Here is a 27,662-nt window from a genome sequence, read left to right as displayed (position 1 = left end):
CCCCCACATCTTACTGCTCTAATGAGCATGCCTGTATTACAAGCTATATTGTCACACAATTATCCCTTTATTTTATTATGCCAGATGTATGACAACCTGAAGATAATAACCAGCCCACGCAGCGGCTTGTAGGCCAACATAGTGCAAATGGATTGCAAGTCAAACGCCCATCTGCTGTTTAAATAGTTGCACTCACCTTTTGTCACATGCAAGACAAAGTAACAGGATTAGAAAACAGGAGAAATCAGGTACCACAAGAGAGGAGATGAACACTTCTGGGATTAGTTTTTTTGTGCATTACAGAATTCTGGTTTTTACACTTGAATTATCAGATACAGACATGAGAAAAGGAGGTCACTGGAGTTTAGTGACTCAGTAAGAAGTGGAAGAGAGAATCTAGAAAGTTCAGTGATAGTAGCTGAGTGAATACCTACATTTTCAGATTGGTACTTTTTTCTGTCCTAGGTGTTGCCAAATGTGGATATTGACAGTGTTTCAAGTGACAGTGTGAGTGTTAACAATGTTCTTCCAGGCTCTGAACCTGCACTTCCTCCTGTCAGTGCTGTAATACAGGTATTGATTGCTCTAAATGTCTGTGAATTCAAATTTGTTTAAAAAGAAAATATGTTAAATGGCCACAAAATTATCTCATTGTCTTGTTTCAGTTAGAAGAATTGGGTAGTTCCAGGAAAAGAAAATCAGCATTTCTCTGTCCTGTTCTAATCCCTTAGTGGATCTTATTTATACTGGCTCCAGTGTTCTGGCATGAAGACTTGAGGATGTTCTTCATTCCTGTCTCCTCCTTGGCTGTACTCGAGTGGTTAGGGGTGTGTATGCACAGCCTCTTCACTGGTAGCCTGGTGTGTATGGAGCTGGCTCCTCTGTTCTCCATAGAATTTTTCAGATGTATTTTTAATCTAAGCAGCAGTGAAAGTTTCTGTGCAACTAGAAGGTTAACTGCTGTATGCAGAGTTGTAAACTAGGTCATGTTTTTGCAGGATGGCATGTTGTTTGTTCCAGTGAGTTTCTGTCTTGTGTGTTGCACAGGCAGGACAGTGTGATGGCACAGTGTTACAGTGATTGTTTTTGTAGTTATTGTATGTTCTGTTTCCCTCTGTGTTAGTTGCTACTCTGACTTAGGTAGTTAGGTCCTTCAGAGCCCTGTGGTCAAGGTATTCACTGCATAAGACAGAGACTATGGACTAAAATCATGATGATATAAAAGGATATTATTAAATATCAATGAACTGCACAAAAGTTGGTTAAGACACTTGCAGACTCGTGCTGTGCTTTGCAATATTTTGTCTTACTGATTTTCTTAAGAGTTACAGGTATTGCCCTAGAACTTCTGATGCTGAGACACTCCATTCGATTTGGTAACAGCAGGTTTTAGCTGTCAGCATACAAGAGAAAGTTCTAATAATCTCTTTATGCTATGCAGAGACTTTTAGGATGGGTAAAGCATTTTTTCTGGATTCAGGCTATTAACAGTGAGTGGTCATTTAATTGCATTCTTGTAATTAAGTGTTTCTGCTGATGCTTTTTTTTTTTCCCCACTGTGAAGTACCTAACAATTTTAATCTGTCTTTATAGACTCCAGAAGATGTACATAGTGAGGAGGAAGATGCACAGTTTCCAGGAACTAATTTCATTGATGTTACTGATGTCACACAGGTAATTATATTGCAAAGCTGTCCTTTCCTTTTAAATCCATTTATATTTGTTTTCTCTTATTCTGTTGTAACTGAAAGCACAATACAGAAGATTAGTTTATTTTACTAGCAACTTTAAACATAAACATTGTAAGCAATAGTGAAGTGTTTGCAGTGCTATAAACAGTATTTAAAATTACCGTGTGTTAGTAAATAAAGGACCTTTAAGAATTAAAATAAACATTAACTTTTATTTGGATGGGTTAGAATCCATGAGAAGTAAAAGCAGACCTTTAAAATTAGTGCTGATTATAGCACTAGATTTCTTAGATATACTTAGATTTCACCATTTCAAACTCTAAATGTAATGCACTTATAAGATACTCTTACAGATTTTAAGTGAGGTGACCTCTCTTTTAAAATGTGGAAGTATTTTCTGAGGGTTCTCTTTTAGAAACTTGTGGTTTAGAACAATTTGCATGAGCTTTTGAGATCCTGAAGTGCTTTAGCATAATTTCTCATTTCTGTCAAATATTACATAACCTTAAAAATAAAAGACAAGCAGGGTATGTGAGTACAGGTGTGCAGCTCATCTCATGGATCCCACTAAGAGGTTAGGAAATGTTTCTTTTCCTGGGTGCCTTGTGAGTGTGTCTGTGCATGTTGAACAACATTGTTTCTGGATGAAGATAACGTGGGTTTATTTGAGATACTCTGAATTTTACAGCTGAATTTTTTTAGGTAGCAAGTCCTTGGCTTGACCTCCTGTCAGTCAGAGTGGGAGCTGACAAATGCTCAAGGTTGGTGACCCAGCCTGTATTTCCCTTCTTCAGATGAAGAGCAGCAGCAGAAGCTCAATGGCAGCTGGGAAAGGCAAGGCTGCCTCTGAAGGAAGCAAGATGCTGCCACCCAGGTGCTGTGCAGTGTCTTGCCTCTGTGGAAGGTGGCAGCTCCCACCTCCTCCTGCTGCTTCTGGGACTCAGTAAATACCAGCAGGTGAAATTGCTGTTGCTGGGTAGTATTTCCCTTGAAGTGCTTTTTCCTCAGGCTCCTTCCCAGTGAGCTAGACTTGCTGTGTGCATATAAAATCTCCCAAAACATGGATTCTTCTCACCTGTACTATGTGCTTCTAATCCCAGGATTTAGAGTGTACATCAAGTATTAACTCTATAGCCTACTGGTCAGTGTAGGGTAGAGTTAATGTTAAAATTAATCTTTTAACATTATGCTTTAATTAAAACAGACCTAAAGGGATGGTTTACCTATCAAAAGTGGGGAAATGCTTGATTCATTTTTAGTTTTAAAAATAGCTGATGTTATTGGAGGGGAGGAGTTAAATCTATTTGGACAATTTTGTTCTGTTTGCACAAGGGTTTATTTGATAAAAATCAATGGGAAAGCTATTTAATAAATCAGTTTAAGAACTAACACAAAGAAATGCTGCAATGTTATTTTTTTTTTTTAATATGTGAATAATAGTTATTAATCTTCTCTTTTTTCCTTTTTTCTCCTGGATTGCTTTTATCTTTTATTTTTTGGCAGTGGGATAGATTTTAACCACAATACCAAAACATGTTCCAAGTGAAACACATGTTTGGCCTATGACCACACAGACAATGTTCTTAAAAATGTGCAAGGCAAACACAACATGGAAGCATAAAATCAACCTCTGGAGTGGCAGGGGTATTTAAGATATGAAAAGAAAGCAAATTTATTGTTATAAAAAAGGCTTCAGATTAATGAAAAAATGTGCATAAGAAGCTATACAGGAAAGTAACTTATTATTGTCTTCTACCCAAACCCCTTTTATTATGAAAATTTAATTGTTGGAGCTGAAGATGATAAGTATTTGTATGAAATATCCTTTTTTTCTTTTGTTTGTGGTTTTTGTGGTGGTGTTTTTTTTTCTTTTGTTTGTGGTTATTGCAAAAAGGCCTCAGGATCTTGTCTCAGGCATTTCCTTTCCCTAGGATTTGTTTTACTTTTCCTAACAGAAGAGATATATTAAAGAGATACTTAGGAGGTGAAATTCTGGTTGTTAGTCCTGGTAGCCTGAGAGAGGCAAGGTGACCCCAGCTGCCTGCTGCCAGGTCCAGCCAGTGCTGGGGCAGGACATGTGGTGCTACAGGCAGACACACGTACTGCACACGTGTTTGTGTCTGCATACATGTACATGAGGGCCTGCACAGATCAGCACTCAAACAGCAGCAATGCACTGATCCTGTTCCCCTCTCTGGCAGGTCAGGATGGGGGGCTGGGATGTATGTGTGCTTGGGTGGATGTACATGTACGTGTGTTTGTAGACATCTGTGTACACAGGCATACATGTCCAGAGGAGGCCATGGAGATGGTCAGAGGGCTGGAGCACCTCTCCTGTGAAGACAGGCTGAGAGAGTTGGGGTGTTCAGCCTGGAGAAGAGAAGGCTCCAGGGCGACCTTAGAGCACCTTCCAGTGCCTGAAGGAGCTACTGGAGAGCTGGGGAGAGACTTTTTACAAGGGCTTGTAATGAGAAGGCAAGGGGTAATGGCCTTAAACTGGAAGAGGAGAGACTGAAGTCAGACACTAGGAAGAAATCCTTTGCTGTGAAGTTGGTGAGACCCTGGCCCAGGTTGCCCAGGGTAGTTGTGGCTGCCCCATCCCTGGAAGTGTTCAAGAACAAGTTGGATGGGGCTTGGAGCAACCTGGTCTGGTGGGAGGTGTCCCTGCCCATGCATGGGGATTGGAGCTGGATGATCTTTTAGGTCTCTTCCAACCCAAACCAGTCTGTGATTCTAACCTAAAAGTATATTTTTTTTTAGCAGCTTTGTGGGCTAATGAAACATGTCCCAACTCATAAAACACACGTCCTGCCACAGGAAGAGGTGATGTGCCTTGTTCTCCCATTGCAGCCTGGCTGTCTACCGTTTAAAAACCCAGAGCTCCATCTTCCAAAATAGCTGAATCAGCTGCTCTTATTTCACAATAAGAAAATTCACATGTGGAATGAAGCAGAAAAGGCTGTTCCTGCTTTGATTTACACACTTCTTTATTTCTGATCAGTGGTTGCACCTACAACAAATGACATTCGGACTTTCAGAACAGGAGAGGTTTCCTAAGGCCAGCCCTGGCATGGACTCTGCCTTATTCCAGAGGGAAAAGCTTGCTCAGCCCAGAACAGATTATCAGGTTTATTGAGTCTACTCTCCAACTCCTATAAGAAGCCACATCCTGCAGACTTTCTGGGATTTAAGATCAGAAACAGTTTTTCCTCTCTCTGAGTGTGCTCTAGTTGCATGGTGGGGACTTTTTTCCATGTCCCTGATTTCCCACAGATGGTCTTTGTGGCAGTGCTGTTGGGTTTTTAACATCTATAACTCATCAGACAAAAGCTCATAGGTGCCACCTGCAATGGAGCCTGACCTTGTGAAAATTGCTTTAGAAATTTGTCAAAAAGAAATGAATTGCTAAGTTTTGGATGGCTTTAATAAAACACCATGTATATACATGTTTGGTAATGGAACAAAATTAATCTATACCACCTAATAATTTCAAAATTTCTTTTTAATTATTTGAATGTCATTTGAAGACTTTCAGCTTCATACTTTGTAATAGAGAACAATGATTAATATTTCAATTGTATCTGAAAGACTTTCTGATGCCATATTTTGATTGGGAGTCACAATAGATATTTTCAACAATCTCCAGGGAGGTAGAAAGAATGGAGAGCAGATTATTCAGATTGGTCTATCAAGTGATATATGTCCAAGTTCAATCTGTATAATTAAATACTGACTTTTTTTTATTTCAGCAGAGATAATATAACACCCCAAAATGAAAATAATTTTCTTTAGGACTTGTGCACTATTAAATCTAGAATATTTTTGCACATAACTTAGAAATGCAGGAAGACTGCAAAAGTTTGTCAGAAATTACTCCAGTGTAAGATTTATTGGATGTGCTTGGTTTATTTAATCCAGATGTTTGTGTTTTGCAAACTTTCAGAGAAGATTATACTCAATAGGCAACATCAAAGAAAATTTATGGAGTAAAGCAGTCAGAAGAAAATGCATAATGAAACACTGGACAAAGACATCTTTACATTCGCTGTCAGAATGAGCTGTGGTTATGAATATATAAATCCTAACAGAATGGACTGCTTAGCAGCTTGCAGGGCATCCAGTGCCATTCCATGTTTAACTTCACTGTCTTATTTCTGTGCTAGAATGCTTTCAAGATCTTTGTTTGTCACCCAAATAGACATATTCTGGTTTGATTGCTTTCCAAGTTACAGCTCTTCTTTGGAGAATTATTACTATTAAGATCCAGAAGGATCCTGCTCACCAGTAGCTATTTGTTGTAAAACCTATCATGGACCTACCTGACTTTTCGGTTTTAAAGTATATTAAGTTAGGAGAGAAGCACTAATGCTGTGTTGGGAAAGGAGAAAGGAAAATGCTCCTGTCTTTTTTTTTCCTTCCTTCTCTGTTCTTTCTGGTTTTAGTGAGTTGTTCTTTTATTCATAGAAAATATATAGGGGTTTTTCATTTTGTGGGTTAAAAGTAAATTTAATTTATGTAAGGGAAAAGAAGGCTTTTTTTCTCCTTTCATTGTGTTGTAGATTAATGTTAGTAAATGTAGACTTGCAGTGAGCTCTTTTATGCAACATCATGTGCTTCTCACTGATAATTTAGGGCTCAGCTCTTCATCTCTTGCTGGCATGCCAAATTTTCTTCTTAGGATATCATATTACTATTAGAGACATTTGTTTTTAATATTATGAGTGGAGGATGCAGGTTTCCATCCATCAGGAGACATTTCTAAAGTGTTACATTATGATATGATGGGCTGGTGACTGCTTTTTGGGACTTAATCACAGAGTCATACAATGTTTGGATTGGAAGGGAGACCTTAAAGACCATCTAGTTCCAACCCCCCTGCATGGGCAGGGACACCTCCCACCAGCCCAGGCTGCTCCAAGCCCCATCCAACCTGCCCTTCAACACTGCCAGGGATGGGGCAGCCACAGCTTCTCTGGGCAACCTGGGCCACTGTCTCACCACCTGCACAGTGATGAATTTCTTCCTAATGTCTAACCTAAAACTCCCTTCTTCCAGTTTAAGGCCATTCCCCCTCATCCTATCACTCCATCCCCTCCACAGCTTCCTTTGGACTTGCTCCAAGAGCTCCACATCCTTCCTATGTTGGGGGCTCCAAAACTGGACTCAGTACTCCACATGGGATCTGTAGAGTGGAGGGGCAGAATCCCCTCCCTGGTCCTGCTGGCCATGCTGCTTTTGATGCAGCCCAGGACACAGTTGGCTTTCTGGGCTCCAGCACACATTGCCAGCTCATGTTGAGCTTCTCATCCACCATCACCCCCATTCTCCTCAGGGCTGTTCTCAATCCATTCTCCACCCAACCTGTGTATTTGCTCATGTTTCTTTGGAAACAGTCAAACGTTGTAACTTGCACAGAGTAACTTCCATAACTTTTAGAAATAGCACATTAAGGAACATGGTTTAAGCACTGCACTTGATAGAGGTGGGTTAATGGTTGGTAGAGTTAGGTTATGGTTGGACTCGATGGTCTTAAGGGTCTTTTCCAAGAAGAATGATTCTGTGATTCTGTTGCTTCTCTACCTTTCCTGGGGAACAACGAGCTGTTTCAAAGAGCTGAATATGACAAATAGTCCCTGCCCATCTTCACTGCAAATTCAGAGCTTGTGAGGATCTTTTGAATGCATTACCCAGAAATACCTTTTAACTTTCCCCTGTTGAAGTTGGTGAAAGTGGAAGTACACATATGACATGTGTGTCAGCTATTCATGTCCAGTCTTCAGTGCTGGTAACTTTATTATTTTGACTCACTGCATGTCTGTTAATTTTGGGACTGTATCTTTTCAGACAGGAGACTTTAAAGCAAAAGCCAAATTTCTAAGAAAACCCCAACAAACACTAACCAAACCCAACCTAACAATTAACTGTAGAAGGATTCCTAACCTTTTCATTTAGTTTTGTTGTTGTTTTTTCATTAAGAAGGAGCATTTCTGGAGTATATATTAAAACAACCTGACTTTTGTCACAAGTAAATTTCTCAAGTATTAGCATTGCCATTGGCTCCCTGCCCTGTGCAGCACAGGCAGGAAATCTGAGCCAAATCATGTTTGGCTTAGTGGTTCCTTATAGCCTTATACCTCTACAGATTTATGATTTGTGAAGTTTAGAATTGTATCAATTAACCACAACATACTGAGAAGGGAGAACGTGGTTTGTGTGCTGTGACACGTCTACAAATGTTTCTCAGAGACAAAAATCTTGACAGTTACCTCAATGTTATTGCTTTCCCGAAACGGCCCATAACTTAATTTACTACTTATTTATTAGGATCAGGAAGAGGAGGGGGATGAAATTCCAGAATTCTTTGAGCCTCTTCTGGAGCTGAATGGAGAGTTTAAAGTTTCCTCGCCAAAATACAATGGTCCTTTGTTTCCTCCTGTGGCTTCTGCTCCTCAGCAGTCTACTGATGTTTTGGATGAACTGATTCAAAGAAGAGAAACTATAGAAAACAGGCTGATAAATTGGTGAGTTGCAAAATAACAAACTGGTGAGAGAATATATATGGGAGAAGAAATGACTCCTTAAGAACACCTTCCCCTTCCTCTCGTCCCATCCCTTCCCTTCTCTTTCCTTTGAGCTGCCTTGCATTTTATGTCAAGGATACTCTTTTCTGTACTTATATGTGTCTTGGTGTGTGCTGATAGTTAAACAGGTTTTGTTCTGCTAGGGTGGAACAAGAAATAATGGCAAAAATTATCAGTGAAATGTACCCAGTTCAGAAAGAAACAGTGCCCAGTGTTAGCACCTCAGAGAGTGAAGACAGTGACACTGTAACCTCTGACATTGGTAAGTAGGAGTTCTTGTTCTCAGCAGATGGATTATCTCAATTTTTTGGCTAATTTTAGTAAGTTGTGTAGGTGACTGTTGCCTGAGCCTGAGTAGATAATGCTGGATGTGTGCTTTGTGTTTCCTTGTTTTCAGTTGAAGTTGCAGGTGGTGGAGGATTTCAACTCTTTGTCAATGCTGGTGTGCCTGTGGACTCAGAAATGATAAGTCATTTTGTCAATGAAGTTCTCAGTGAGATAATTGAGACCATGCTGGGGAACAAGCAGGCTCAGGAAACAGTTCCTGCTACAAATGTTCTTCTGGGTAACAAGCAGGCTCAGGAAGCAGTTGCTGCTACAAATATTCTTCCAAGTACAACTGTGATGGTAAGAGCGTATTTTACTTAAGCTTTCCTACTGAAGTGGCTGCCCCATCCCTGGAGGTGTTCAAGGCCAGGTTGGATGAGGCTTGTGCAGCCTGGTCTAGTGGGAGGTGTCCCTGCTCATAGCAGGGAGGTTGGAACCTGAGGATCTCTAAGGTCCCTTCCAACCTTAACCATTCTAAGTTTTAAGGGGTGTTGTTTTCATGTCATGGTGGTTCAACTATATGCAAGACAAAGGTGACAGAAAAAGAATGATGAACTGACTGTGCATGTTTTGCATTCTTTGATTATTCCTTATTATATCCCAGCAAGCAACAATATTATCTGTATTTAACTTAAAAAAAAAAAAATGGAAAAAAAAAATAAAATTCCTTTGTGCTATGTATAATGTGCTGTATTGATTTACTTGAAGACTAAGCACAGGACTGATATCTGATTCCTAAGAGAAAGGTATGGTATGTAACATCATGTTGTCAAGAGAAAGCTTGTGTCATTTTCAACAAAAATAATTTTGCTTTCTTGTGACGAAAGGAAATATGAAGAGAAGATTCCTTTCTATAAGAAGAAATAGAGTCATCATCATGGAACCATAGAATGGTTTGGGTTGGAAGGGACCTTCAAGATCATCCAGTTCCAACCCCCCTACATGGGCAGGGACACCTCCCATCAGCCCAGGTTGCTCCAAGCCCCATCCAACCTGCTCTTCAACACTGCCAGGGATGGGGCAGCCACAGCTTCTCTGGGCAACCTGGGCCACTGTCTCACCACCTGTACAGTGATGAATTTCTTCCTAATGTCTAATCTAAAACTCCCTTCTTCCAGTTTAAGGCCATTCCCCCTTGTCCTATCACTGCAAGCCCTTTTAAAAAGCCCCTCTCCAGCTTTCTTGTAGGCCTTTCAGGTACTGGAAAGTGCTCTAAGTTCTTAAAGGTCTTTTCCAACCAAAATGATTCTATGATTCATTTTGGTCTTATGGGCTTGCAGCCATTCTTTAGTATGTATAAAAATGGGTATTGATTAATTTTAAGTTTTAAGTAGGTCTTTTCAGTAAATGCTTAAATGATTAGTATTAGTAGAGCTTCCTGGAACACAGAGTAATTTTGTCTATTCTCTTTGATAATAAAATGACAGCTGGCTCTTACTTTGATAAGTGTGCTACAATCTGGTGTTGTATAATGTTTTGGGGATGAATGTGAAAATTGCTGTGCCTAGAAATCTAACTATTCAAAGCTTTGTTGAAAGTGAGATCAATTATTTCCTTCTTCCACAGTGAATGTAGACTGAAGTACCAGCTACTGCCTGTATAGCACCAGCAAATTATTCTATAGCCAAAAATAAGAATTTCCCTGCTTTAGGCCTAAATGCAGCCATCCTGCATCTGAAGTGCTCTTCCCCACTGCAGTGCAGATTAAGGAGGGTGTGATGTTAGAGTGGACTGTTTTTTGTAGTTTGTTCTTCAGATACTTAGCAACCTCCTCTAAAAACCATCCTCTGTTTACTTAAGGCCCTCTTAAGCCTTCTTGTTTCTGTACCAGCTCAGACCAAAACATCCTTAGGCTGAAATGGTTGTTTTCTCCTTACTATATATGTTCACTGGCACACTTTTAAAGAGCTTACTTTCTCCTTTTTTGCCTTTGATTACTCTGAACAAAGCAATCATCCATATTTGTACCATTTTTTGAGCCTTGCTGATGGGCAGCACTTTTATGTTTTCCAATTTAGGCTGGACTTGGCCATGGGGAACACTAATGTGCTAACAGACATTTTTTATAGTAACGTAGTATCTAAGATAGGGTCTCTTCAGTGCCTTGTGCTATGGTAGTGGTATTGTCCTGCCTTTCTTGGAATCTCAGGTGGCTAATTATGTTTTTTGAAAAGTCTTTCCACCTTCGTGGCTAGTAGTTATCCTTTGGGTAACTTGTACATTTGTATTTTTTTCTTCCTTTTTGTCATTGCTGCTCAGTTTATAGCAGAAGTTGTTGCATATGTAGCTCGTGCATTCTTGATCCAGCTCTTCTGACCATGAAGTTTCCAACACAGAACTTGAGGTGGAGTTACCAAGTTCTTTGGTGTTCATGGTGTCACACAGTTGTGCACGAGTTGCCAAATGTTCCACTTCCCAAAAAGTTTTTTAATAAAAATCACCAGTCTGAGGATTTATGCTTCAAAAACTTGCCTCTAAGCCTTTTTTTAGACCCATTATCTTGTTTTTTTAATGAAATGTCAGAGAACAGGCTGGAAAAACCTGGAAAGTTCCATCATATTCCTCCATAGCAGCCTAAATGACAACCACTGTACTTGATTGTCAGATTTATCTCCATCACTGTCATTTTTTAAGGAACATCACAGCTATGTTTGTGCTTATTTTAGTGCTTTGCTGTCTTGGCTATTGCTTGGTAATCTTCTCTTTAGCTGATTCTCTTGCCATAAAATCATCAGACTGACTCAATTTTATCCATGTCACAAAATATTTTCTTGTTTAACAGTGTATCAAATGCTTTATTAAAATTCACAGAATGATAGAATTCATATTTAGACTGGATGTCTAAATGGCATTTCTTTACCCAGAGGGTGGTCAGGCTTCCTAGAGAGGTGCTTGATGCCCCAAGCCTGTCAGTTTTTAGGAGGAGCCCTTAACAAGATACTTTTAAGTTTTGGTCAGCCCTGAATTGGTCAGGCAGCTGGACTAGATGATGGTTGTAGGTCCCTTCCAACTGAAATAATCTATTCTAGACATAATTATTTCTAAATGTAATCATTCTAATGCATAATTTACTGGTTTTTAATGTATTTTGTGCAGCTATGCCATTTAGCCTGGTGCAACTTGATGTTCAGATGGAGGACTTAGATCCATGAAGCATGTATCTAAGCAACAACTGTTCCTGCTCTGTGACAACCTGCCTTTCTCTCTCCTCCTCAGCTTATCTCTGGGGATACTTGTAAGATAGGAATTTTACACTGAGATAACAACTGTGGTTACAATTTTTTTTTCCCCTCAGGAGTCTCTTGTGCCTACACCATTGCCAACACCCCAGGCCACACCACCACCAACACCACCTTCAGAAAAAGAATTGCCTCCAGTCAGAACTCCAGAATCTTCTCTGTCTCTTAAAGAAACGAGTGGGGATGTTCATGAACATGAAAAAATTACAGAAACAGGTAGTGAAAATAATAATTGAAGTTTAGAAGTAGCAAATATGCTTTAATCTACTGTCTTTAATTTTCTTCTTCAAAGACATGTTATCTCTCAGGTTGAATGTTCTTGAGGCTATAATTCAAGTGGGAACTCATATAGTATAAAAATGTTGGGCTAATTCATATAAAGAGCCAATGTCTTCTGTGTGATAACAATTCTATTTTCAAACTTAATGCACATTTTTATGGTCTATGTGATTTCTACCCCTCCCAGCCTCTCCACACTTCTTCACATCAGGAAAATAGCTCTTTGCTCCTTCCTGTGTTTATAATGTTAATTAAGCCAAATTGACATTCTCCAAGTAAAGCAGTCTAGTTATTAAAATGCAGAGAAGACTCACTTATTAAAAGAAGGGGTTGAGGTTTACTTCAGCTCTCTCAGATGCCTGTGCTGTACTGTGAAGAAACTAGCCTTAATCTAGTCTTGTCTCCATAAGTATCAAACGTATCACAAAAACTAGAAGAGCTGACTAGAACTAACTAGTTCTCTGCCTGAGGTTTACTTTGTGCTTTCTTTTATAATCTGAAATTTGACTTCACACATGGCAGGAGCTGAGATTCCAGCTGCCCCTAGTCACGTTGGCACACCTGTGGTTACCCCTGTCAATACACCTCCTAGAATAACCACACCAAGCCCTCCTGCTGCAGAATGGGTCTCTGAAGCTGCAAAGATGGAAAGGCCAAAGCTTTCAAACCCATGGAATGATGCAGAACTTCCTCTGGAAGAAGAGAAACCCAGTCCTTTAACTGAAGAACCATTCCATCCCAAGGCTGTGTGAGTTGAACAGGCTGCTCCATTTTCTCATTTCTTAAAAAAAATGAGTATTTTATTTCCATGCATGTCCTCAAGAAGTTGGTAGAGAATTTATTAATGTGTATTTCAGGAGGCATTGAGATAAGCCAGGATTCTTTTTTTTTAACTTGCTTGAGTCGTATTTTGGACAAAAATGTGGAAACAGGACCATTCTCAGAATTTACTGGACCAAATTCACTGTCCTGTTGCACATTGTACTTAATAAACTGTTTTTGTTACACCTGCCAGTAATAAATAGAGCAACAATGAAATATTATATTACTAGCATTTTATTTTTTCTATAACCTCAGTGGGAATGCCTGTGGTGATTTTTAGTTATAAACAGAAATTTATAGAATCATGGAATGGTTTGGGTTGGAAGAGACCTTAAAGCTCATCCAGTTCCAACCCCCTTGCATGGGCAGGGACACCTCCCACTGGATCAGGTTGCTCCAAGCCCCATCCAACCTGCCCTTCAACACTTCCAGGGATGGGGCAGCCACAGCTTCTCTGGGCAACCTAGGCCAGGGTCTCACCACCCTCACAGAAAAGAATTTCTTCCTAATGTCCAACCTAAGTCTCCCCTCTTCCAGTTTTAATCATCACTCCGTGTCTCACCCCTTCAAGCCTTTCTAAAAAGTCCCTCCCTGGCTCTCCTGTAGGCCATTTTGTTTCCCATTCATTAATAATGTTATTTAACCATTTTGATTCTTGGGCTGATCTGTAAAATGCTGTGCTGTTTCAATTGAAACAATATTTGCAATTTATTTTTTTTTCAGTATTGTTTTAAGACTTCAGTCTATATTGTTCAATGTTTTGTTGTATTCACAATGCATATTCTTACACTGCAGTGAGATGTCAGTGGCCAATGAGGAGGAACCAGAGGCCTTGATTTTACCATCTCAGCAATCATCAGTGAAGTCCTTGGAATTGCTTCCTTGCAGTCCACAGGTTCCATCACCTGTGCCTACAGTTAGTTCTGAGCAGTCCTCCCAGGAAAGTGGCCTCACCCTCACAGAGACAGACACAGAAACTGCAGCCAGACCCATCTCAGAAGGAGAGGTTCTTGTCAGCTCTGGACAGGTGCTACCTGCAAGAGGTAACAAACTAGATAAATTAGTGGAAATTGGAATTAGGATTGATTTTTATTTTTTTTTTTCCCTTCATAAAATTCCAGTCTACTGAAGTTACATTTCATACATTTTCTGATACAAATGGAAGCATTAAGTTGGTCTCTAACTTTCAATTAATGGTTTTGGATTTAAGAGACCTCATTGCTCTTTTTCCTTGTCTCATAACAAAACACTTCTGTTTACTCATGAGAAAAGATTAAATCTGCTTTTTTGTCAGAAGATCAACTTGGAAAATAATGGGGACTGTCTTGCACAAGTGCCATGTGGTACTAAATTTTATTGGAAAACAGTGTTAGAGTGATTTTCTTGGAAGCTGAAAATATGTCTCTATAATACACATCCAGTAGTAGGAATTCTCAGCTTTGCTAAAGCACTGTGTAGCAATTGTTCAAGAATGTGGCCTTGGCTTTCTTTCATGTAGCTTGCATGGGTTTTAGTATTTGTAACTTAAAATATTTTTCAGGATTAGCAGAAGGAGGATTGTCTCTTCCAAACCTTGCTGAGAGCTTAATGAGCACTTTACAAGATGCCAATGAAATGGTAAGGAGATGTTTCACATGGAAACTGAGTTAGTGTGGTGTCCTAACTTGAGAATCTTGAGAGATTGGATGTGTTTTAAGCATTTTCATTTAGAACCTCTTTAAATTTGTGTTTTTAAACTGTAGACTTAGAAAGAATGTTAGAATTTCAGAGCTCCAAAGAAAAAAAGCACATTGTACAAACTAATTTACATTTTTTAAAAGGTTGAGTGGTTTATATCCTTCTGTAGGTGAGAGATAGCTAATACACTTTTTCATCCCTTTATTATTTTTAGTTTTAGAACAACTTGAACAGAATAGAACATTGTTATGCTCTGAGCTGTTTCAGCTTTGAGCCATCTTCTAATTACTTAAGTGCTTATATTGTTCAAGTAGGTTGGCTGAGTTAGTTAAAGCTGCTTAAAACTTCAGTATAGCTTTTTTATCATATATTTGCTCTAGTCCATTGCCTGGAAGCCTCCCAGGTCAAGGTACTCTCCATTCCCTTTCTCTTCTAACACTTTTTTTCAAATACCTGGGCTTTTCCTCTCTGACTTTGTGTAATGTCTCTTGGTAGGACATAGCTGTCATGTAAATGATTGTGTCAGGTAGAATCCTACTGTGCTTAAACCAAATTGTTTTCTTTATGAAAGAATAAAGAAAATTGATAGTGAAATTTTATTGGTATTGGTTGGAAGGGACTTCCAGACAGATTTCTAAAATCTTCCTGGGCTGCCTCCCCAGTGCTGTGTCTCTTCTGGAAGATGTCCAGATTCTTGAAATCTGCCATGTGGATGAAGACCTGCAATCATCAGCCCCCTGTTTATGTTTTGTAGAAAGCCTCCTCTTACTTTCTGTCGGTTAGATGCTCTGAAGCAGACCCTGCCCATAACATCCCCAGTGTTTCTTTCTTCTCTCATCCTGTCTCAGGCCATCAATAGACATATGGAAGTTGATGAATTCAAGGAATTATGTGACCTGGGACTGAAACTGGCTGAGCTACTGGGCTGGAAGGGTTGTGGTTGGTGGTACAGTTTCTAACTGCAGCCCAGTCACTAGTGGTGTATGCCAGGGCTCAATGCCAGCACCAGTGCTGTTTAACATGTTCATCAGCTCTGGTGAGATAGCATTTGCAGTATTGTATCCACTTATGGGCTCTCCAGTACAAGAAAGACAAGGATTTACTGGAGTGAGTCCAGCAAAGGGCTACAAAAATGGTCAAGGGACTGGTGCATCTGTCATATGAGGAAAGACTGTGAGAGACCTTGGATCATTTAGCCTGAAGAAGAGAATGCTTGGGGGAAGATCTTATTAATGTGTGTAAACACTTGATGGGAAGGAGTGGAAGTGGGGAAGATGGAGCCAAAAGTCAGGCAGTAGTGGACACAGCTTGAAATTGAGGAAATTTTGTTTAAAGATAAGAAATGTTTTTACTGTGGGGGTGGCAAAAAACTGGAAGAGGTGCTGCCTTGTGCAGTTGGGTTGGACTAGACAATCTCCAGAAGCCCATTCCAACCTCAGTAATGCAAAGTTTAAATGTCCTAGAGTAGGAGTCTCCTTTTCTTCTCCCTGCATGTCCTTTGGAAACATTTCTCCCTATACATGCCCATACTGCACTTGTGCTAACTTTCCCATTGAATATCCTTTATTTCATTCATGTCATAGTTGGAGGATTGTGTCTTGAACTTGCAGATCTTTTTGTCTGTTGTCCAGACTTTGCCATCTGATTGTAGAGACACTTGAGGAGAATGTCCTTCCTCTTGATCAAGATCGCAAATGGTCCCTTTGTGGGCTTCCCTTTGGACACCTCCTCTGTCTGCTTGTTGTAGTTTGGGCCTAACCAGACAACAAAGAACCAGCCCTGTGGCCGGTCACTTAACTACCCCCCCAGCCACACACACACATGGATGGGGAGGACAAAGGCCAACTAGAAGCTCAAGGGTCAAGACAAAGGACAGGGAGGGTTCTTCACCAATTAAGGTCTCGGGCAAAACAGACTCAATTTGGGGAAAAAAATAATAATTTAATTTACCACTAGTCCAATGTCCACAGGACACAGACAACACACAGAGCAGGGCTTGCATATGTTACCCCACCTGTCCCTTCTTCCTGGGCCCAAATCACTTTGTTCCCTGTTTCTCTCCCTCCTTCCCCCCAGTGACACAGGGGGATGGGGTTTAGAGTCAGTTCACAGGCTGGTGGTTCCTGCTGCTCCTTCCTCCTCAGGAAGAAGGATTCCTTACAGTCCTTCCCTGCTTCCCCACAGGGTCCCTCACATAGGAGAGAGTCCGCCATGAACCTCTTCTTCATGAGTCCTTCTCACGAGGTGCAGTCCCTCAGGAGCAAGCTGATCCAGCCTGGGCTTCTTACCGAGTCACGGGCTGGTTCAGGAACCTCCCGTGGTGCCGGGTACTCCATGGCTGCAGATCCAAGTCCAAAGGCTGCAGCTCCACATTCACCCCCCCTGCTGCCTTCAGGGGACACTCAGCCTTGCTTCTCCATGAATGCAGGGGGACAGCTGCCATCTTGCCATTGGCTGCAGAGGAACTTCTGCTCAGGCACCTTCTTCCCCTGAGCCAGGGGAGCTTTTAGTAGCTTCTTACAGGAGCCACTCCTGGGGCCCCTCCCCACTATTGAAACCATACCAGAACCAGACCAGCACACTGCCTCACTCCCTCTCTTATATTCTGTTGGCAGGTGAACTTAAAGTTCTTTCATCAGGCTAGAAATGTTGTTTGCTAAGATGTTCTTCCCTCTCTTTGTCAGCTGGATTGTAACTCCTTCCAACAATCCTCTGTCCTCAAACTAGGCCCTCTGGCTAAGGAAGCTAAATCCTTGCTGGAGAGAGAGCAGCTCTGCAGCCAGATCATTTCAAGCAACCACCATGTGTGAGCATTTAACTGCTTCTGAGAAAAAAACAGTTTTGTATCATGATTGTGAGCCTTTTGTTTATTTGTTTCAGGATTATGATCCTCCCAGTGAAGGGCAAGTGGTGAGAAGACAGGATAAAAGCTATCACAGGGATCCTGTCTTGACTCTTTTATCCAAATTAAATCAAGCACCTGTTGCTGCACAAGAAGGAACATACTATGTGGAGGTAACACACAGTTCTTTTCCTTCCACTACAGTAGTTTTGAAGTGATAGTTTCCTACTCAAAAGTAGGTAAAATATTTCAAGTTTGTCTTTCCTGTTGATTTTAGAATAGGTTCACCCACTTCATTCCCTTCTGGGAGTGATCCCACTTCTGTTGGCTGTGTTCCTGTGTAAAACTTTTTAAAACCATAAAAGGTTAAATATTGTTACAAACAAGTTAGCTGTCCATAGTACCACATATACGTGTTTTTCAAGGTGTGTAGGAGACTGTCCCAGTGTTCCAGATTTTTCCTGTAATTTTGAACACTATGGAGCTATTTTAGGGAGCTATGAAAAATAACTCAGAAATTTTGTACATGTACTTGTGCACATGCTGTTGATACTACTCTTGGAACAAAACCTCAGAATGTTCATATTCAGTTGGCAGAAAAAGCAGACTTAACAAAAATGTAACTATCTGCATCGCAATAGACAAAAGGGATTTTTTTGGTCACCCATCTAAATATTTTCTAGGTGGAAAATAGTAGTTTGGACTGGGCATCTGTTCTAACTGACATAGCTGGAGGAACATTTCAAGGAAGTGAACTGTGAATACTGCAATATGGTTCATGAACACCTTTATTTGTGGCAGATCTTGCTTTTTGTGATTTTATTGATGCTTGTGCAGTTTCTTCCTTCTGTCTTGGTCAGTTTAGTCTAAATAATTACTAGCTTCACTCACCTCCTTAACTGTCCCTTTGTCTGTCTTTATTTTACTTAATGAGCTCTGGTGGATGGACTTAGTGAAAAGCTTTCTACAGTGTGAGCTCTGAGTCTGGCTGTAATTGTAGTGACATTTTCTCATCAGCACTGCCAGTTACAAATGCATCTCTAATTTGCCTTTTCTCTTTCCCACAGCCACGGACTGCTCAGTGTGTCCATATAAGACACTTAATAAATTCCCCCTAGATTCTGGTGTGTGCAAGCCTGCCCTTCTTTGCTTATAAAAGCAAAAATATTCTCTTAGATATTCCTAGTATTGCCTTAGAATGGTGCTTTACACATCTGTGTATTCAACCTGTTTTCCTGCATAGAAACAAGGTCTTTTTTTCTCAAAATCAAAATCCAGAGAACCTTCCCTATTTTAAGTGCATTCCAAATTTACTTTAAAATTGAACTTTTTTATCTGACATGCTAAACAAAGAGAGTCTATAGGTTTTTGGTGCTCCCAGTATTGCAAGGTCAGGCGATCAACAATGGCCATATGTCTAACTTTTAAGACTTCATGTGCTAAAAATACAACTCAGGCTCTGAGCATGCTGGGATACAATTGACTATGTTCTCTGACTGTAAGTGGTTCTTTTCTCTCCAGTACTGATAAATGTAGATCTTGCTTTCAAGCCCAGATGGATGGTATCTCTTCAGTTTCACTTTTCTTTATTCAAAGCTAATAGTATAGACTTAAGTTGATGTGTGATGGAAGGGGTAATGTAATTAGGTAACAGTGCCTGGTTTGGGATGAAATCCACTGGGGTTTCTTATACCTGTTGTTCTGCTGTTGCTGTTCCATGTAGGATTCTGATGAAAGTGCTGGGGAGCTCAGTGAGGGTCAAAGACCAAGGCTGACCAGAGCAGCAGAGAGAATCCTACTGGGACATTCAGTTTATAGGGACCACCCTGCTGCTCAGACTCCTGGGAACAGGCCACGCCCCGGTTTCCGTTCTCCATCACCAGGGCAGCTTGCCCAGATTGGAGGTACAATTAGATTGTTACTTCTTCTCTGTGATATTTATGTGGATTCTTCTATAACAATATATAAAGCAACTTCAGAATGTACATTCAATATTACAAACTTACAGGCTCATGCTTCAATGAAATTATTAGCAATCCTGTTCTGAGAACTGGATTTAATTCAAGCTGTGTCTTTACTCTCTTTCATCTGTAATTATACTACCATTTGAACCAAAATCCTATCAAGTACCCATTTGCCTAGAGAAAAGTTGATTTTAAAGTATATATTTTAAGTCAAATTCAGCTTCAGTCACCAGCAGTTCAAGCTGCTTCCCTGTCCTCTTACACAGCACTCCTCTTTGCTTTTATCACTACATCAAGGTGATACTACAGTGTCTTAAAATTGGTAATATATTTTAGCTTTATATAGTCCTGTAACAATATGGAAATTCTTTTTTTCCCAGCTGGGTAGCTGAGGAGCACACAAAATGGCTTGTGCAAAATAGTGCAGGAATATGTTGCTGTGGTAAAGCAAGATAGTTATTTCTATTCAGCTGAAACTAGAACTGTAACCGTTTAGCTTCCCTCCCTCAACATCTCTGAACACACAACAGAGTGTTCACTGAGAGTGCCAAGGAAACAACTTTGTACAACAACTAGGATCTGCTATCAAGACACAAGTGTTTTCATATTAGGGAGGAACACAACATCTTATTTCCAAGTCCTTTTGATAGTGAAGTCAACACTGAATAGGAAACAATCTGTTCTCGGGGGAAGGTGGAAGAGGGGAAGGAATGATCTGTGATTGTTTCCACTTCTCTTCCAAATCTGGATCTGTACACTGGTATGTGAGATGGCATGTCCTTCAGTCTCCCCCAAGTCAGGATGAAGTGCTACCTCCTGATTGCCACAACAGTTCAGTGCAGGTCCATCATTTTATTTCATCATTACTTTTAGGAGTAATATTAAATACCTGTAACACCAGCAGGTGTAAAAGTTCATGAATTTTGTGGTCTGTATCTCTGTACATACAACCTTGCAGTGGATACTCGGTTTCTTTGTCAGAATGAGTCACAGATCTGTAAGAATTCTGGGGATTGTGTGTCTATTGATATCTTCAGTTTTGTGACCAGTTTTTTTATCTGTGTCATGGAAACATGATGCCTGTTTCTAGCATGGGGAAGGTATTGCTTGTATAGGTATGTAGCAGCATCTCAATGATCATTCCTTTAGAAATCCTTGTTTTCAGTCATGGGTATAGAAACCAACATGCAAATGGAATGTAGCACATGTAGTCTTAAAGTGAACAATAGTGACAGTTAATTAAGCAAGAATTATAATTAATTAGGCTTAAAATTCATTCTTTGGCTCAACTTCAGCAGAAGGCTAAAGTTAGTTCATGAACCGTCAGTGCATTTTTCATTAAAATGCTTTACACACTTACAGGCTGCAAAAGCATGATCAGTGCTGGATTATATAGCAAATTATGGCTTTTGAAAAGGCTATATACAGGTTTCATTCACACCACAGTGAAACATTTTCATGAAGAAGGCTTTCCAATCTCTTTCCTGTAAGTGTGACATAGCTCATTAAGCATGTAATGGTATGATGGAACTATACAGCCTTGAAGCTATCATAAATACTTGCCATGTTAGAAATCTACAGAAGATAAAACTGATTTATTATTTCCAATTTCCACAGACATGTATTTCTTATTACTTTTTTTCCTCATAAGAACAATTTAAGGCATATACAATGAACTGTGGAAGGAAGAAATAATTCTCTTTAACATTGCATGTCCCATTGTTGAGGCTTGGGAGGCTTCCACATCTTGCCACATGAGTTGACCTGGAGAATATTGCTGCAGCTCATCAAGGACTTTTTTCCTCTTTGTTTTTCTTCCTCAGCAGAAGTTCTTGCAGATGCAGATACAAGTCATGGTCCAATGCTTATGGCTGAAGTGGAATCACAAGTTTCAAATCCTGTTCTGCAAGCAGCCCAACCACGCTGCAGAGTGTCTCCTCTCTCAGAGGATCTGTCTCAGGTAAACTCAAAAGATCTTTCTGACTAGTCAGAAAGTGGAAACTGAAATGTAGGAAAATAAATTTTCCTATTTCACTGTGATAACTGACATTACAGAACTGGTTCATTTAAAGTGACACATTCAGCTGAGAAACTAAAGTCAAAAGTACATGTCTGTAATAAAAATGATTGTGCTTACTGTGGTGGAATCCTTATAATGTGCTTTCTGTTAGACCTTCTTTTACCTTTTTTGCACTTCACGTCATCACTGGTCTCACAGGACCATACATACCCAGTTCACAGAATCACAGAAGATGGGGCATTCCAATGTTTTGGAGGTGCTTCAAATACAGAAGAATAACATGATGGCTATATGAGAGAGGCAGCAACACTAGAGATTTGGCCTCACCAAGTGTACCCGCTGATTAAGCACTTCAGGAGCTTCAGTTGTCCCTATAGGGGCAGGGTTGGAAAGGTGGTAATGATATACCTTAGAGTACTTAAAGATAGAGGAAGATCCTGTTGATTTCTGTTTGAAACCTACAGAGTTAATCCATTGCTCCTTTATTAGCATGTGCTGTTACCTAGAGAGGATGGTTTACTTGCTAACTACAGAGAAATTCAAATAATGAGTGGTAAAAGCTAAACATGAGGTGGCAGATTGCTCTTTAATATGTTAAGCTTCACAGTGTGCTTGAAAGTAATCCTCTGCTTCCCATGGTTGCTGTGTTCATGGGTGCATTCTGCCCTTCCCTAATGCTATATACTCAGCCTGAAGTATCTTATATTGACCTGTCTTAGGTTTTATATCTTTGAGCCTTGATGTGTGTTGTGTCATTGGTGTCTGAGCAGTTCTTAAATCTGAGGCAATGTGCTGCATCTTCAAAAAAGATTTTCAGTGTTATGGCTTTCATGTTGAGATCACTAAAACATATTGCTTCTTGTGATGACTGTTCACAGGCAGGACTGGATTCTTTTGGCATGAAGCTCATACCCTTGTTATCATTTCATTAGCCAAAGTAACAGGGATCAGGAGGGTAAAATGTGTTTCCTTCTATCAGCACCATTAGCTGTGATAAAGATCCCAGTGATCCCTTCATCTCCTGCTCTGGAGAATTAGCTGATGGGGTTAGGATTGATTTTTGTTTGCCTGGGTACAAGCAAATGATAATGTACCATGTGTAAGTTACTCATGCATATAGTCTTAACTATGCAAGACATGTAAGGTGTTCTGACATGGTGTCTTTCATAGAAAATATAAAAATATTTTCTATATTATCTTATCTTTAAAAACTTTTCCTTGCATCTGAATTCTTAGTGTGATTTATTTTAAATTTTTTTTCATTTGAAAGCTGGCATATAAAACTCACCCTCCCTCCAAACCAACCCTGAACTTGGTGTGTGTGGTTTTACATGTTTTGGGTTGTTGTTTCCCCCTCCACAACAAAATAATCTTCCTGAATGTGGGTGTTCTAACTCACTGTTTCTCACAGGCTACATTTTTTGTTTCCCTATGAAGTGACCATTCCTATAAGCAATAACCACTGTAAACATCTGTCCTGGATGGGGCAGAGATATAACATTCTCTACTAGTTTTTGTACACCTTTCTCTGAAAAACTAAAATCACTGTACCAGATGATATGAAAGCTTGTTTTGACAGCATTTGTCTACTAGGTAACAATGATAAATACAGGCTGAGGGAGCTGGGGCTGTTCAGCCTGGAGAGGAGAAGGCTCCAAGGAGACCTTAGAGCACCTTCCAGGAAAGCTAGGGAGGGGCTTTTTACAAGGAGTGAGAAAACAAGGGGTAATGGCTTTAAACTGAAAGAAGAGAGATTTAGGTTAGACATCAGGAAGAAATTCTTCACCATGAGGGCAGTAAGGCACTGGAAGAGGTTGCCCAGGGAAGCTGTGGCTGCCTCATCCCTGGAGGTATTCCAGGTTGGATGAGGCTTGTGCAGCCTGGTCTGGTGGGAGGTGTACCTGTTCATAGCAGGGAGTTTGGAAGTTGGTAATCTTTAAGGTGCCTTCCAACTGAACCATTCTATGACTTTATGCACCTTTTCCCTAATTGCAGTTAGGGATGGATCTGCTTTGTCACTTGCCTGTAGGAAACAGATTTTCTGGTGGCATAATACCACCTAAGAGAGCAAGAGATAGTCAGGCCTTCAGAATGATTCATTCTATTCAGTGTTTAAAGCAATAATCACTTTAAACTTCTTAAAAGATTTCTTCCCAAGTTAGTCAGTGAGTTCTCACATCAGTTGTTTCACATCTTGTTATTCATCTCTAGGCAGTTTTGCCTTCATTGAAATGAAACTGTATCAGCTACATACAAAGCAAGAAGACAAATCTATTTGGGAGCAAAACTTGACTTTTCATGGTGTTTGTTGCGAGACCTGAGAAAATACACTGTATTTCATATGGTGTCCAACTGGAACTTAGCTTTGGTGGATCTTTCTTCTGATTTAACTGAGAAAAGTCCTAATGGATGTTAGGGTTTGTTATGGCAAAGCTTGGGTGGTTTCTGGAATCTACCTGAACAGGATCCTGGTTTCAGAGAGGCTGTGGGCAGTGGCATGGAGCTGCCATATGCATACCATGTGTTTCCTCCCTGGCACTGGCGTGTAGGTCAGGTTTTGGCCAACAGAAAGAACATTGGCTTTTCATGTATAGCAGGAGTAAACGTCTTTTAGTCATGAAGAGTGAAATCTTTGTGATCACTCACTCCAAAACAAATGGCTTGAGTCATACTGGAATTTTCTTATCTTCCCAAATTCTTTGACTGCTCCTCCATTTCTGGCATTGGAATTTTTTTTTAGATTTATATATGCTTTTAGTCACTGTTAGAATGCCAGACTAAATGCATCTTTGGTTTGACCCTGCTGTCCATTCTTGTGCAACAATACAGGGATTAACTGTTATTTGTGGCCACTTTCCCCCTGTGCTCTCAGTTTGAAGAAGTAAGAGATGACTAGAAGGGCAAGCTGAGCTCTTCCTGTTCTAGATAAATCATTTTGATCATGGGAGGGACGTGAACATTGAAAGTCATGTTTTTCTGGCTGAACATTTCAAAGATGGTAAACCTACATAACTTGAATTCCCAAATGCATTGTTAAAAATCTTAGAAAATCGGGTGGTTGCAAAATATTTTCATAATGTTCTTATATTAGTATGAATGTTTTTGTACAATCAACATTTTTTAGGTGGGATTGTCACTTTGGTATTCTCATTAGCTTTCATTTTTAGTCTTTCAAAAGAAATGTTTTTTTTAATCTTCCAGGAATGCATAATTGTAGGTTATGAATCTGTGTTACCTCCACTTCTGTTTGCACCTCAGTTGAGTTTAAACTGTTTTTTTGGTTTGTCTTATTAAAAATCCAAACCCAAACAAAAACCCACTTCACATGCACTCCTAAGTATGCTGTTATGCTGCTTACATGTTCTGTAACATTGGTGGCCTTCAGTCACATTTCCATGAGACCTTCCTGCTTTCAGAAAACCATCTCAACTCTTTCTCATTTTGTCGGCTTTAAACAGTGACTAGTGTTGGTCAATATCCAGGTGTGTAGAGGTGCCCAAGTTAGCACCAATCCTCACGGGTCTGTCCGTGCACATAGTGCCTTGCCAAGCTGCCAGCTTCATCTCACATGTGTCTATCTTCAATTGTGACAGCTCAAGCTCACTGCTGTGCTGGTGAGGTTGTGTCAGGGCACGTTAGAGATGACATGATGTCCTCTGGTGTAGCCCTCTCTACAGTTTGTTCTCTGGGGAGTGTAAACATGTCCATGCAGCCATTAAGGAAAAGACAGTGACTTAGGGGCTTATCTTCTTGTTCCTTCTGATTTTTGCAACACTGGCTTAAATGATCATTGAGAAGAAATGTCATTCCTGTTGAGATTCCTCTTATCATAGGAGCCAGTTGTTAGCTGAAAAAAACGCAAAGCCCTGGTGGTGTGGTTGGCACCATGCTTACTGTTCCCCAGACATTGAAATGTTCTTGCTTTCATCTCTGGTTTTGGCTGTTTGTTTCACTTGTGGCTTCCACAGTAGTGGGGGATTTCTCTTGTGGAACTGAAGTATACTTTCCTTCCTTTTTATTTTTTTGGGGAATAAAATACCACCAATACTTTGTCACTATATCTTCAAGAGCTCTTCAACACATGCCGTTGCTTCTCAGGGATATCATTTTCCCTGAAGTCACACAGCAGTTCTGTCTGCAGGTGCCAGATGCTGTGTGACATGCAAACATTTATAAGCTTTCTTGTGATCCTCCTTTTTTAAGAATCTTCATTAGAAAACTTGTGTTTATCTGTGGGATTAGCTGATACATTAAATTTATTTGTCTTGGAGAATGCTTAAGTCTTCTAGGTCTCCATGAGTCTCACATTTTGTACTTTTCATGTTTACTGTCTACATGTAGTTGAATGTCCTTGGCCCACAATTCCTGTTGCATTTAACACATAAGATGACAAGTGTACTTGACAAATATATCTCCCTTTTTAACACCCAGAGCATTGGTTGCTTCTAAGAAACTGTCTTCCCATTGTTGCAAACCTAGATCCTGAAGAGAATTTCAGGAAGAGTGGAAAATGGTTTCAAAAACATGGTTAAAGCAATAAATTTTATACTTGGTGTGGGTTTTCCAACATGTGGGCTGAACATTTTGTTTCTCTTTTCCTTTTCAACTTTCCTTTTTTTACCTGGGAGGAATCCTGGGGTGCTGAAGAAAGCCAGGGAAATGTTACATTCTGTCCACCACACACACTTTGAGTAGAAATTGAGGGTCTCCTGTGTCTTCAGGACTAGCTGGCACTTTGCCATCTGTCCTGCTCCCAGGATGTTAGTCTAGGGGAAATAGCCTTGCAACAGACTAACTCAGATTTGAATTCTTTTGAAGTCAACAGGAAGGAGAACAAGTGCTTTAATGAATCTTTAAAAACCTCTTGGGATGTTTCTTGAAGCTCCACATCATTTTGCTGTGCTTGTTACACCCAAAGTCAGATGGCTAATATGATGTTAATGTATGATGTGTAGGAGGAAGGGCAAGGAGCTGCACGAGCTGAGACTGTGAGACCCCGAGTTATACACGTGAGGAGGAAGTCTGAGGAGACACAACAAGAAGGTAAATCAATTCAATATGCAAATACAGTTCTTTCAGCTAAGCACATCACTTTAAAATGTATGCTCATGTATAATAATTTTCTGTTTTTTTTAAATTTTTGTTTTCATTTCTGCCAGATTCCCAAATTTTCCAAATGTGTGTGTATCTGTGCACGTAGTTGTGGTATCATTGGGGTGCACTGAAAGGGTTGGAAAGGCATCTGTATGACCTCAGAGTCCTTCCCATGAAGTATTTATTTAAATTTTCATTTGCCAAGAGCATGACAATGTGCATGTTTGTAGTCAACTGAATCCTAATTGCTCTCTAGGACACTGTGTAGCAAACAGAACATTCATAATGTAGTAGCAGGTGGCAGTGGGTCATCAACGTGACAGAACACAGGGGTGCTAGAGGAAGGCTGAAAGATAACACCAAGTTCAAATGATGCAAATGTGGAAAAAAATAGACATTTTCACTATTAAAAAGGCCTGGTTTCAGATGGGCTTCAAGCTAGTGTGTAACAATTGTTTTTTTCTTTTCTGAAGGACACTGTATTATCTTTTGCATAAGCATTTTTGGAGATTACTAATCAGTGTTTGTTAAAGGTATTAAGGCTGTTGCATGAGAGGGAGAGAATATTTTTTTTATTGTAGCTCAAGTCTGTGCAAATCAAACTGTTCAAATTAGGGCCTTATGAAATTGATTTAGGAGGTAATAAGTTTGTGAAGGTGGTAGAGTGAGGTGTGTAGCAGTTTTAATTTTACATCCTAAGAGCAGGACTCTAAAAACCTGAACGTCTTCAATACATGCAATTATCATTGCTCCACACTCACAAATAGTCTGTTAAGTCTCAAGCCCTTTAAAAAATAATTATTTCAACTTCTTCCATTAGATTTTTTTTAAAACATCCACTAAAATTATAATTGTGATGGTATTATTTGGTTTCAACTATTTAGAAGTTGTAAGAAAAGCCCTAGGGCCAAGGTTATTTGTTGTGGGACTTGGAACTTAATTTCAAAACCTTGGCTTCCTATGCAGAAAGTGCTAAATAATCTAGAACTTAGTTCTGTGACAACTAGTGGCAAAGTTTACAGAGCTGAAGTGGCATAGCCTAGTGAATGAGCATGTTTTGTTGTAGGGACATTTATCAACAAGTGTCTAAAGTTGGTTAATACAGACTTAATTAATTAAAAATGGA

At 39.9% G+C, this 27,662-nt stretch overlaps 1 protein-coding gene across 1 annotated transcript in view; it reads left to right on the top strand.

The window, feature by feature from the left end:
* The window catches only part of KIAA0586 (KIAA0586 ortholog), a gene marked incomplete at its 3' end in the record, with an annotated part of 49,117 nt that extends 22,632 nt beyond the window's left edge, over positions 1–26,485 (top strand). The window contains exons 17-30 of the mRNA XM_009995100.1: positions 466–573; positions 1,594–1,674; positions 8,016–8,212; positions 8,416–8,534; positions 8,670–8,800; positions 8,849–8,905; positions 11,898–12,054; positions 12,640–12,865; positions 13,735–13,982; positions 14,480–14,556; positions 17,497–17,631; positions 19,182–19,362; positions 21,246–21,382; positions 26,398–26,485. Of these exons, the coding sequence (XP_009993402.1) occupies positions 466–573; positions 1,594–1,674; positions 8,016–8,212; positions 8,416–8,534; positions 8,670–8,800; positions 8,849–8,905; positions 11,898–12,054; positions 12,640–12,865; positions 13,735–13,982; positions 14,480–14,556; positions 17,497–17,631; positions 19,182–19,362; positions 21,246–21,382; positions 26,398–26,485 (1,942 nt within the window). The remainder of the gene's footprint in view (positions 1–465; positions 574–1,593; positions 1,675–8,015; positions 8,213–8,415; positions 8,535–8,669; positions 8,801–8,848; positions 8,906–11,897; positions 12,055–12,639; positions 12,866–13,734; positions 13,983–14,479; positions 14,557–17,496; positions 17,632–19,181; positions 19,363–21,245; positions 21,383–26,397) is intronic.
* Positions 26,486–27,662: the final 1,177 nt, after the last annotated feature.

The sequence above is a fragment of the Chaetura pelagica genome, unplaced genomic scaffold, assembly GCF_000747805.2.
Source record: "Chaetura pelagica isolate M959 unplaced genomic scaffold, ChaPel_1.0 scaffold783, whole genome shotgun sequence".
In the NCBI taxonomy this organism is placed as follows: Eukaryota; Metazoa; Chordata; class Aves; order Apodiformes; family Apodidae; genus Chaetura; species Chaetura pelagica.
Note: the sequence above shows the minus strand (reverse complement) of the source record. Positions and strands in the feature narration are given on the sequence as shown.